The sequence below is a fragment of the Sinocyclocheilus anshuiensis genome, unplaced genomic scaffold (genome assembly GCF_001515605.1).
Source record: "Sinocyclocheilus anshuiensis isolate Anshui unplaced genomic scaffold, SAMN03320099.WGS_v1.1 scaffold300, whole genome shotgun sequence".
Classification (NCBI taxonomy): Eukaryota; Metazoa; Chordata; class Actinopteri; order Cypriniformes; family Cyprinidae; genus Sinocyclocheilus; species Sinocyclocheilus anshuiensis.
Window position 1 is genome coordinate 2,666,319 of NW_015557379.1, and position 12,942 is coordinate 2,679,260.

At 38.4% G+C, this 12,942-nt stretch overlaps 1 protein-coding gene across 3 annotated transcripts in view; it reads right to left on the reverse strand.

Moving 5' to 3' along the window:
- Positions 1 to 11,136: 11,136 nt before the first annotated feature.
- LOC107679201 (zinc finger FYVE domain-containing protein 21) overlaps positions 11,137 to 12,942 on the reverse strand; it is a 13,556-nt gene continuing 11,750 nt past the window's right edge. For 2 of the 3 annotated variants that reach the window (XM_016474720.1, XM_016474721.1), the window contains one exon: positions 11,789 to 12,441. In XM_016474720.1, the coding sequence (XP_016330206.1) occupies positions 12,406 to 12,441 (36 nt within the window). In that variant the 3' untranslated portion in view covers positions 11,789 to 12,405. Of the gene's footprint in view, positions 11,539 to 11,788; positions 12,442 to 12,942 lie in introns of those variants that run through there. The other variant, XR_001633018.1, reaches the window with a different exon arrangement.

The following is a 12,942-nucleotide window of genomic DNA, read 5'->3' on the forward strand; positions in this document are numbered from 1 at the left end:
AGACCCAGTGTGTGCATCCCAAATAGAAAAGAGTGTAGCATACGTTTCTAATACAAATCACAGCTGACAAAACTGATAAAGGACAAAAAAACACAAATAAAGAACCATAAAGGTAGCCCATACAATTGTATTCCAGAAGTCATATGATAGCTTTGGGTGAGGAACACAATGAAATTGAAGGCATTAAGCACAAATAATCTTCCCTTTCCTTCATTCACAGTGCTGACATGTCACATGCAGCACACAATATAGTCGTTCAAATATGCAGAGCGGAGAATGAGATTTGAAAGATACAGTAGATTTTAATCTGAATGAAGAGAAGGGGGAATTTACAGTGAATAACAGTTTAAATTTGGGTCTATTTCTCACAAAGAGTCAAACTTTATTTTAATAAGGTATAATTCTAGCTATTAACAAACCATTAACTATGGCTTTTGCCTCAATAAATTACTAATTTGCTGCTTATTAATAGTTAGTAAAGTAGTTGTTAAATTTAGGTATTGGGTAGGATTAGGGATGTAGATTATGGTCATGCAGAATAAGTACTAATAAACAGCCAATATGTTAATAATAGGCATGCTAATAAGCAATTGTTCCCTATACTAAAGTGTTACCTCACAAAGTTATTGAATGCATTTAGAAAACACAAGTCAAATACAATTGTATTCTTCGTTTATATATATGTTTTTGTCTCGGTCACTATAACTTCTTGTTGTATAGTAAAAAAAAAAAAAACGTTTGGAAACAAAATGAGGGTGAGATAATATTGACAGACGTTTCATCATTTGCTCGAACTACTTCTTTAATCACTAGCTGATCTGTGAAAGTGTTGTATTTTTGCCTTTGAGAGTCTGCATCTGACCTTGTTTTGCCATGAACACTCTTTCTGTATCAGCACCTCATCTATTGATTGAGTGATGCCTCTAGCTACAAAGCAAGAAGATGGAGCAAAAAGACCAGAGAGAACGAAAAGCTTTTGATCCAGGAAATACCCCATCAGCTGGCAAAGTCACGGCTGACCGTACTGCGTTTAACTATACAGTTTTCCACTGATTTAAGATCAAACTTTTACTACAGCAGGCTGATGTGAACCACTGAAACACAAATCACACTCCTAGATCAGAGATAGGGAAAGGTTGGGTGAGCAGAAAAGGCTGCATCCTGTGATCTTTCTGGAGTTTTTGTGATTGGTGAACCACATGGCAATGTGATGCAATTAAGTTCCATTCAGAGCAATCCTCCTCTAGCTGCAATTTATTCCACAGAGTTACAAACCTCTGGTGTGTTAATAACTGGTATTTTAAATACTGCTACAATTTGTAATAAAGTACTCGTCACTGGAATTGTCTAAATTTACGAGGTTCCTGCCAAGTAATCTTTTTTTAAGAATTTTGGCAAAGAGTTTTGATGCTTTTCAGTCAATTATTAATCTTAATTAAAGGCACAGTTCACCCAAAAATGAAAATTCCCCCATGATTTACTCACCCTCAAGCCATCCTAGTGTATATGTCTTTCTTCTTTCAGATGAATACAATCGGAGTTATATTAAAAAATGCTCTTCCAAGCTTTATATTGGTAGCGAATGGTGGTTGAGATTTTGAAGCCCAATGAAGTGCATCCATCCATCACAAAACATACTCCACATGACTCCGGGGGGTTAATAAAGGCCTTCTGAAGAGAATCAATGCATTTGTGTAAGAAAAATATCCATATTTAAAACTTTATAAACATTAGCCTAATCTCTGGCTTCTGTTAACTGTCGTATGCGTGTTCACGAGAGAGTGGCGTCCCAGCGGATGACGTAGGCGTAGTGTGAGAAGTGATGAACACGGAAGCGCAGAGGAGAGAGCAAAACAAAAACCGGTCACGAATGAGAAGTACAAAACGAGGATTTGTAAAGAAAAATGTCGGAGGATTTTTATAAGCTATAAACCAAGAGGAGACTGGTTTTCCTTTGCTGTAAACAAAACTTAGTTCTCACAAGACTAGCATATTCTCAAGCCACTCTCTCGTGAATGCATATGACATTTAGACCCTTGTGGAAGCTCTCACTTGCAGCTGCTCTTACCTGCAGTCGTGAATGCAGTTATGGACATCTGTCTTTCCTCAGTCAACTGATGTTTGGATTTCATGTGATTTCTCATTGTGGTGTTGATATTATGATAGCTCAGTTTCACTGATTCATTTGATCAAAAGTAATTCCATTTTGTAAGATAATTTAGTAAGAATTTTGATCAAAGTAATTCCAAACTTCGCAAGGCAGACGATGCCATTCTGTGATCAAACACAATCAACCCAGTGCTTTTAGTTATAACTGCTTAGAATTTATCATGGATTACCTGCATTTATGGCTAGCAAAGCAGCTTGCAGTAAAATTCGAGTAGTGTTTTTATTTTTCGAATAGAGAGCAAATATTCGACTATTTGTGCACACCCCTATTTTATAAGAGAAGTGATGGACAGTTTTGTGACATGCAGGATTCAGTTTATGACACTTCACATTCATTTCTATGGTATCAGCAAACAGTCTGTCGCACAACTCTGACGGAAATTCAATGACAGCAAGGCTGTAATGTGATTGGTTATCAAGGCTCACATGATCCAAATTGATCATTACACTTTCTTTAATAGTAGAACTGGTATTTCCCAATAATAAGGCCATCTCTGACTGAGAAACACTCTGTCATCTAGTCTGCAGTAAACAGTCCCTGACATTAATCTCTAAAGAACAGTTCCATGTATCTCATCTGTATCTTGTTTCTATTATTACCGAAATCAAGAAATTCTCATGTGACTGAGTGTGGGCGGGCCTTTCACCCTGCAAATGGCTGCTTGTAAACATGTTTGTGTCTAATTAAGTCTTCATGGGTTCTACTTTATTGCACACAGATTGAATACTGCTTGTGGTAATTACAACTAGACTCCCGTTATGAATGTGTTTCATGCCTTAATTTAATTACATTTATTAATCAGTGCTAGAGAGCAAAAGAGCTGCAGAGAGAGAGCTGAAGAAGAAAATATAGAGCCGGGAAGAGAATATGGGTTGATGGGGGTGTTTATTTGTTCTAGATTATGTAGAGGGATATTGCATTGTGCTTTGCTGCCCATAATTGGATCTGATAATGATGAATTATGGAACATTTCCAGGAGATAAAACATCGCCCAGGCGCTTATTTGAAGCTGGGGCAATATACATCAAAATGAGAGGTGTGGAACAGCCACCCCTCGCATTGAGTGAAGGTGGGGGACCTTGGTGGCCTTTTACCATCAATTTCATTTATTTCTCTCAAGGAATTATGTCTATAAACAATACTGCAGTAGCTGCACAAAGCCAGATTAGGGATGAAAAGTGGACTGGTTATGTTTAAAGTAATAAGGGAGAAGGGTGTTTAGTGGATAGATCGAGTACACAGACTGTAAGCCCCAACAAATATTTTTGAGACTGTCAGGATTCTGGACTGTCTGTCGTGTTTCACCTCTGTCTTAGTTCCTGTATTCCTTTTTTGGTCATGTTTCCTGTTCTTGTTTAGTGATTGATGATTCCGCTCACCTGTGTTTGTAATTATCCTGTGTTTATAAGTTCATGTCTATTCCATAGTTCTTCGTCGGGTCTACTTGTTGTAAATGTCTTCCTTGTGCTCTTTGACTCCCTGTTGGACTATTAAAGACTCTCATTTTTGTGAAATCTCCACGTCTCCTCGTTTCCTTATACCCGTGCTCCAGTGGATTGTGAAAGAAGACCCGACCAAATACAGTTACCTCCTGTCAGGATCCTGCCCTGACAGTCTTGTCTGTCCTGTCTTTGTTTAATGTATCTTTGTTTATTTTGTGCCTGAGCACATGGCTGTGTCTTTGTTTGTGTTGGCCATGTGCTCCTCTTGTCCTGCCTCCTCATTTTCAATCACCACGCCCCCTTGTTTAGTCCTTGTTTGTCCAATTGTGTTCACCTGATCCTCGTGTGCTCTGATCCCTTTATATTGTGCTCATTTCCCTCTAGTCTTTGCTGGTTCGTTTTGTGTGTGCATTTGCCGTGCTATTGTCTTTAGTCTTGTTAGAGCGTACTTTTCAGTATATTGCATTCAGTATAGTTTCCCTCTTGTTAGTTCTAGTTTTTTGTTCCTGTGTTTAGTCTACAGTCTAGTTACAGTCCTAGTGGTTTAATTCTTTTTAGTTCCTGAACCTTTTGATTTTTTCCTTTTTTATTTTCTTTCTAGTTTTCAGCAAAGTAGCTGTCTTGTTTTTATTTAGATTTTGTTTGTAGTTCGAGTCATTTTTTCCTAGCTTTTTCCTATTGTTATCCTTTTGTTTTCAGAAGTTCCAGTTTTTTATTTCTAGTACTTATTTTATTATTTGTTTTTCCTTTCAGTTTTATTTCCCTATAGTCATAGTTTTGCAAGTTTCTACTTTTGATCTGTGTCTATCTCTTGTCTCTCCTGTTGTCTTGTCTTTGAGTGTGTCTGTCGAGTTGGTTCCTGCCCTGCTTCCTGAGTCCTCCCTGGTCGCTGATTCTTCTGACCTGGCAGACATTTTGGTGCTTCAAGAGTTACCATCCAAGAGGGTGGCCGGTGTTGTTGCATCTGCCATTGAGTCCTCCGTGCCGGCTCCAGCCTCTGAGAGAAGTTCAAGGCCGGCTCCTGCCTCTGAATCGGCTGAACCCACCGCAGTCATGCCTGAGTCAACCAAGTCCTCTGAAGCACTCAAGCTCAAGGTAGCTTCGAGAGAAGTTTCCCAGTCATCCTCTGGTCCTGTGTCGGTCAAATCTGTCCCAGTTAAGTCCAAGTCAGTCATATCCAGTCTTGATAATCCTGTGTTTGTCAGTCCAAGTCACTCAAGAAGTGGGCAATCCGACAACTTCCTGCCCCGGGAGGCATAAGAGTAGGAGGGCCCATGTCAGGAGGGCCAGAACCCTTTGTTCAGAGACTCATCATGCACTTATCCTGGAGGCACTTGTTTGTCCAATTGTGTTCACCTGATCCTCGTGTGCTCTGATCCCTTTATATTGTGCTCATTTCCCTCTAGTCTTTGCTGGTTCGTTTGTGTGTGCATTTGCCGTGCTATTGTCTTTAGTCTTGTTAGAGCGTACTTTTCAGTATATTGCATTCAGTCTAGTTTCCCTCTTGTTAGTTCTAGTTTTTTGTTCCTGTGTTGAGTCTATAGTCTAGTTACAGTCCTACTGGTTTAATTCTTTTTAGTTCCTGAACCTTTTGATTTTTTCCTTTTTTATTTTCTTTCTAGTTTTCAGCAAGGTAGCAAGGTCTTGTTTTTATTTATATTTTGTTTGTAGTTCGAGTCATTTTTTCCTAGCTTTTTCCTATTGTTATCCTTTTGTTTTCAGAAGTTCCAATTTTTTTATTTCTAGTACTTATTTTATTATTTGTTTTTCCTTTCAGTTTTATTTCCCTATAGTCATAGTTCCGTGTGTTCCCTTCATTTTTGTTTCCGTTTTTTGTTTCCGTAGTTTCCATAGATCCCTTCTCCCGTCCGGAGTACCTCCTCCTCCTGCTGGAGCAGGGGGAGAGATCGCTCGAAGGCCATACTAGACTGTTCTTGGTCCTCGCTGTTCTAACCAGCTACCCAGACGACGCGCTCTGTGCATTCTACGACGCCATTTTAAACATCTCGTGCAGAGCGCTGTCGTCCGAAGATGGTCCTCGAGCGAATTTCGCCGCCTTTGTGGAGTGGACACTGGCGAGAAATAGGGTTGGGTACCGAAACCCGGTACCAATATGGTAACATACTATAGGGCCCTTCGCACCGCTTTAGTTCCAGAACTAAATGTACAGTACTAAAGTACTGGGACGATTTTGCACGAACTATTTCCCAGTACCATTTAAAGGGTTGCATTCGCACTGAGAGTGTGTACTAAGAAGTGACGTAAAGCCGGTCGACAGCGTCATCATTTGTGTGCGGCGTTCAACAACAGAAGAAGAACAACATTAACAACAGGAGGATGGAGGACGCTGTGATCGGAGCTGTGTTTTTTTGTGTCTCGCGGGTTTCACAATAATGGACATGGAAAGTCGACGTATACGTAAAGCGATTGAAAGAACGGAAAGGAGCACTAAGAATCTCCAACGACAACTGGCAGTGAGTAGGAGCTAATTTGGTTCTCGAAAAAGGCAGTCCGGTACTAAAATCGCACCCAGTTCCGGCGGTGCGAAAATGCCAAAAAGTGGTTAGTTCCACAATTAGTTCTGGTTCTATGAAAAGGTTCTCGCGGTGCGAAAGGCCCTTATGTAACCGGTATGTACTAGAACCGAATCAGAACGCAGATTTCGGTGCCTCATTTCGGTGCCATGCATCTATAATAGCGATGCCTTTGTCCATATAAGAGATTTCCTGGAGGGTCATGAGTTCCGCTACTTCTATGACTGGATATGTCAATTTATGTGCGAGGGCGCCCTCTGGCGTCCAGTATGAATGTTTTAAACATAAACAGATTCAATATTATTTTCAAAAACGTTTTCAAAGGCATTTTTAAATTTAATTCATGTGTATGAATTGCAGTTTTAATTTATTTTTGAAAACTTATAGATCTGGACCCAAAACAGAAATAAAGTGAGACACATCAATGACCCGAATACAATAAAAAATCGAAATAATTATATTTGTATAAAATATAAATATTTAAATATAAAGTATAAATAAAATATAAATGTATATATAAAAAAATATTTTATAATATTTTATAAAAAAAAAAAAATTATTTTCTTTATTGGATAGAACAGTACAGAAAAGTACAGAAAGAGAGAGAGACTGTGTGATGAGTCCGAAATAGTAAAGATATATTAATTTATATTTAAAAAAATAACTGCATCGCTTTAAAAGGTTTATGATCATGCAAAAAATGTATTTGTGATTTCATATGAGGTTTATTTTGTTACATTCCTCAAAAGGGCAGCAGAGAGACACAAAGTGCACTCTGCACACTGGTGGATTTCATGGAACTTGACTCTCCTCTGCTGTTCATTCAAAAAAACTATTTTCCATTACAGCTGGATTTGTTTCCTGACCATGATCTAAAGATAATCTGCAGGTCTGCGCATTAATGTGTGTGACGAATACAGTGAAGCCAAACAAATTCATTTCACATTTCACTGAACACAGATTCAAGTGTTTTTTTTTTTATTTTCTTATATTTTTCATAATTAAGCAAGACAAAAGAGCGCCCTTCAGAAACATTTGATTTTGAAGCGTAAGTGGTTTCCTTATGATTAGGATTTATGATGCTATTTTATTGGCTATGCTCGCAAACAGAATACTAGCTGACTATACAAAGTTAGCATATTGCAGTCATTTAACCAGTGTTTCCCAACCGGGGTGCCGCGGCACCCTGGGGTGCCGTCTGTCGAGAGCAGGGGTGCCGTGTAAAAAATCCCAGTTATCGAAGTTAGAAATTCAAATATTGTGACAAAATAAATTTTGTAGGGTGCCACAAGTTTGTTAAAAATTTCCAAAGGGTGCCGCGACTAAAAAAAGGTTGGGAAACACTGATTTAAACAATATGTCATGTGATCTCATAATGTTGGGACCAGTTACTAGTTAAATAAATATGGTTATTTTGCAGTTGTTATTTTATATATTTTTTTAACTTACAATGGCACACACTGTTTAAAGGTTCTAGATCATGTAATTTTCACAACTTTCAAAACTGTTTTATGGAGTTTTGTCTACAGATTTTTTTCTTCTTCTTCGGAAAGACCTTTTGTCGGATGAACAAAGGGAAGAGTACAATCCATTGAATGCACTATACTTCAGTCCTCACAGCAGGTCTGGTTCTACGGGGGTGTTAGAGGGTGCTAAGCACCCTCAAACGAAATCAATAGCTCCCTCAGTTAAAGCTGTAATAATGGCATTTTATTGCAGATCTGGACTTTCAAGTGCCCAAAGCCATTAAAAATTTCCCAGGCCTCTTTTCTATAATAAAACTAACATGTTTCATGTTGTTGTCCTTATCTATTTGAAAGAACTAAGCATTTCATGATCTCTCTTCTGAGCTCATGAAGAAGCCCAGCATCTCTTTCTCCACTCCTGTCAGTGTGTCCAGAGGCCCTCCGCAGCTGCAAGCGTTCAGGAGCCACAGTATCACCATCACCTGATCCTTTGAGCCACAGTATCCAGGAGGAAGCTTCCACCGCACAGTCCCCTGGAGCAACAGAAGCCACACCCACCCAGCTGTCAATCACTCAGCCTCCTTCCAGCTAATGATTTTCACCAGGGAAACTACAGCTGTGTCTACCACAATCAAGTCGACTTTAAAGGGAACTTAACACACACAGTTTCACCCAATCTCATGATAATCTTTAGTACCTATAGAGTAGTACTGCATCCTTAATATCTCCAAAAAGTATTTAGTTTTATCATATTTATAAAAGAAAGATACAGCTTTACGATTCTCTCCGGAAAAAGCCGAGCTCCTGGAGGCGCAAGCGTTCAGGAGCCACAGTATCACCATCACCTGATCCTTTGAGCCACAGTATCCAGGAGGAAGCTTCCACCGCACAGTCCCCTGGAGCAACAGAAGCCACACCCACCCAGCTGTCAATCACTCAGCCTCCTTCCAGCTAATGATTTTCACCAGGGAAACTACAGCTGTGTCTACCACAATCAAGTCTTAAAGGGGACTTAACACACACAGTTTCACCCAATCTCATGATAATCTTTAGTACCTGTAGAGTAGTACTGCATCCTTAATATCTCCAAAAATTATTTAGTTTTATCATATTTATAAAAGAAAGATAAAGTGTAACGATTCTCTCTGAAAACATCTGAGCTCCTGGAGGCACGCCGTGGGCGGCGCTAAAGAGTGACGAGCACTTGCCTGCCGATTACCAACAAAACACAGACATTTGATGTGTTTCACTTACCGTCTGCAGTTCCGAATCATGGCCGGGATCTTTTATAGCTGGGACCGCTCCATCTTTCAGTATCAAACGATGTGCAAATCCAGCGTCGAACTGGGCCTTGTTTATAAAACGTTCGTCAAAAAACACATATGTGAAACTCCGTTGCTGCCCCGAAAAACAAACTGCATCCACTGTTCACGTAATGCTGGGTTCTTTAGGAAGCTGAACAAAGTTATCTTCCCTTAACCAAAAACACGCTTCTTTGTAGATGTTCTTCCCGAGCAAGTCCCGTGCAGCGGATGAAGCGCGCTCTTGCTCTCGCTCCAGTCGATGTATGGAATGGATGGTGGAATGATCTTCCCACCCCTATCCGGAATGCTGAATCCCTGACAATTTTCAAGTGACAGCTGAAAACTCATCTCTTTAAACGCTACTTGACTTCATCTTAAAAAAAAAAAATTTTCTTTCTCTTTATTTATTCCTTCCCTTTTCTAGCTTGTACTTATTTGAACAATGCCTAAAACTTGGTATTTCAAGCATTTCCTGTGTCTGTTTGCCTCTTTAAGAAAAATCGCTTTATGTATTCCCCAATTGTAAGTCGCTTTGGATAAAAGCGTCGGCAAAATTACTAAATTTAAATGTAAATGTATGCGCTGGCGTGCTCTTCCGGGAGAAGTGCCCATATAAGCAAGTATAGGTCTCGGCAGGAAAGTAATGGAAGTTACCAGATCAGGGCGTTTTTAGACCATGTTTCCTGATTGGCTGACGTCATAGTGATGGTGGGGTTAGGTAAGGGGGATCATTTTGATTGCATGATTGAGAAACACCCTGCAGTTTGAAAACACCCACAAATTCAGAAACGCCCACTTTTGCTCTGCAGAGACCTCAATCTCCATATAAGGAGTTCCACCCTTCATTACGTCATGAATCGAAAAAAACTTTCCGAAACTTGTAAGAAACCCGGAAGTTAGTATTTGGCACGGAAATACTCTGCTATACACGTCCAAATAGTTTTTTTTTTAACCTTGGCCATGTTTATTCTTGGCATGAGAATCCAACTATTTAACAGTGTAAATAACTCAACATGCATGAAATTGCATTAACCCCCCGCCCCCCCTTAAGTATTTCTCTCACACCCCTCGTCAGGTTGGGAGGGGTGGGGGCACTGGTGCCCTATGCAATTATAACTCATTTGCATATCATGCGATTACTGTAACAGCTCCTATAAAACTCAATTTTGTGGTAATTTCCTGGCCTCCTGGGCACCTTCCTAGAAGAGCTGGATGGTCTGCTGTCCACATTCCTGGAGGATAGCAGTCCACTATTAGTCTTTGGCGACTTTAACATTCATCTGGACAAGCCTTATGCTGCAGACTTCCATTCACTCATAGCTTCATTTGATATCAAACGCCTTACCACTACAAGCACTCACAAAACTGGCAACCAACTTGACTTAATTTACACACGCAATTGTACTGCAGACAACATTTTGGTAAAACCCCTACACATCTCTGACCATTTCTTCATTACATTTAACCTAGATCTTCCTACCTGTGTGCCACCAACCTCTCTACCTGTTACTTTTAGACGAAACCTGCGCTCCCTTTCACCCTCCTCTTTTCTCTGTAGTGTCTTCCTCTCTTCCCTCACCTACCCATTTCTCATCTCTGGACGTTAATGCAGCAACTGAAAACTCACCTCTTTTGTCACTATCTGACTTCATCCTAATATATATATATATATTTTTTTTTCCTCTCTCTCTTCTTTCATCTTTCTGTCTAGCTTGTGCTTATTTGAACAATGCTTGAAACTTGGTATGACGAGCACTTCCTCTGTCTATTTGCCTCTTTAAGATGAATCGCTATTCCCCAATTGTAAGTCACTTTGGATAAAAGCGTCTGCTAAATGAATAAATGTAAATGTAAGTATTGGACAAAGCACAATAGTAAAAAATCTTATCTGAGAGTGAGCCTCTCTCACTTCTTGTCACAGGTAACTTATACTTGAAGTGTCGAGAGTTGTCACAGCTAGCGATTCATCACATTTTTTAAATTTATTTACCTTCTATGTGTGTTTTCAGTTTCTACGTTGGATGTGGAACATTTCAGGATAGTGCTCATACCAGGTTATTTTCTGATCTACTGGTTTATATTTCTGATCTTCAATAAGTGGGAAGCGTTATTCTCGAGACAGAAGAGCAGTGACATTTTCCATTCAATTTATTAAATAAATACATTCGTAGACAAAAATAAATAAATAAAAATCTGCATAGGAAACATTAAAAACCTTAGTCATTATCCACACCTTTACACCTAAAGAAATAAATCATACTTTGCATTTATTTATTCATTAAATGCATAATAATGAATAAATATGTATATTTGGTAATAAGACACTTAAAGATGAATTTCGGTGTAATTTCTGTCACTGTGCCATTGCTGTATGTAAGTTGTTGCTAGGTGGTTAAAAATTGTACTCTTCATCTTTAAAGTATAAACATGGAAAAGCATGAAAGTTCAAGGAGTTTGTGGTAATATGGTAAGTGTTCTTGTTTTTGTAAGCTTCAGTTTCTGGTCTATTGTGTACAAGACATAAGAGGGCAGCAGCAGTCCATCATGAGAACAGAGATGATTTCTCTGCAGCCCTGTGAGAAGGAAGAATGAAACCTGCCATCTGTCGCAAACAGGATGTTTCTGCATCACAAACAAAAATTAAATGTGTCATTTTTCACACACAAAAAATATGTATGCAACAGATGAATATTTATACAAAATGTTAATGTCTAGTCATCTGAGATTTCAAGAATGCATGAGTACTGTACTAAACAAGATCATTTTTTAATGTACTTTTAGCAGAGTACTAAACTTGAATTAAAAACTAAGCAAATTAGCACAGACAAAAAATGGTCAGTCGTGGACTGAAGATGTTTATTTGGTGTACACTGAAAATTGAAAATTAGCAAACAAAACCCGATGACCTAGAACAAAGTTTAATATGAGTCCAGGCAATCTGGCTGCTCTAATTTCAGTTTTCTAAAAAAAAAAGGGAAATCTTGCTTTGCAGACGCAAACACGTTACTAACAAATGAAGACCTGAAACATCATTCTGTAGTGTAGGAAAAACAATTCCAAAAGTGTTTCAAATATGTTAAGAAAGGGAAAAAAACACTACATATTGTAAATACTTGGGCAGTAAAAAGTAGATACACAACATTTTGTGTTAAAATAAGAATATCTGACAAAATATATTTTGTTTACAAAACTTTGATACGTGAGACTACACTTAAAGCATCTGTTAAATGGTGTTTATATATTATCATACATGTTCATATTGCACGAGATTCGTCGGAAAACTTGGTCCTCTCCTTGGCACAGACAGAGAGGTTGTAAGTAAATCTAGTCTGTCTCGACAGGGAGTAGAAGCAAAAGATTGAATAGAAATCATACAAGCATCTTAGAGTACATGTAAGACTGAATAACACATAATACTTGGTTTTGATCTCTTTCTCTCTCCTCCGTTTTGTTCTGTCCATCCCTCTCTGTCTCCAGCACTGTGTCATTTCACTGGTCCCTTGATTCATACAACAATTTGGCAGCCTAGAGACAAACGGGGAATACAAAACATAATATTATATAATATTGAGGAATCCTCAAAATCCTCTCTTAGTTATGACTAGGGCTGTGTGATACCAGGGACAGAATAATGTATGGAAGAAATTGTGCTGATTAATATTACAACTGCTATGATACCATTATTATCAGGTTTACTGCTAATTTGAAAAATATTCTTAAGAAATAAGTTTGACAAACAGTTTTGGACATTTTCTTCCTATTTAAACAGAATATACATAAGGCTGACTTGCCTTAAATGGACTTATTTAAGGCAATGTTTTGTTTTGTTTTGTTTTTTTTATTAGAGACTTATTTAATTATATTATAATATTTAGGATATATTCACAATGATTTTGCTAGGAATATAAAATCAAACTTAATTACATAAATGCAATTACTGCAATTATATCAAAGGCATATATATATATATATATATATATATAGCTTTAAATAGGATTTTTATACCATATCAAAATTCTTGATGCA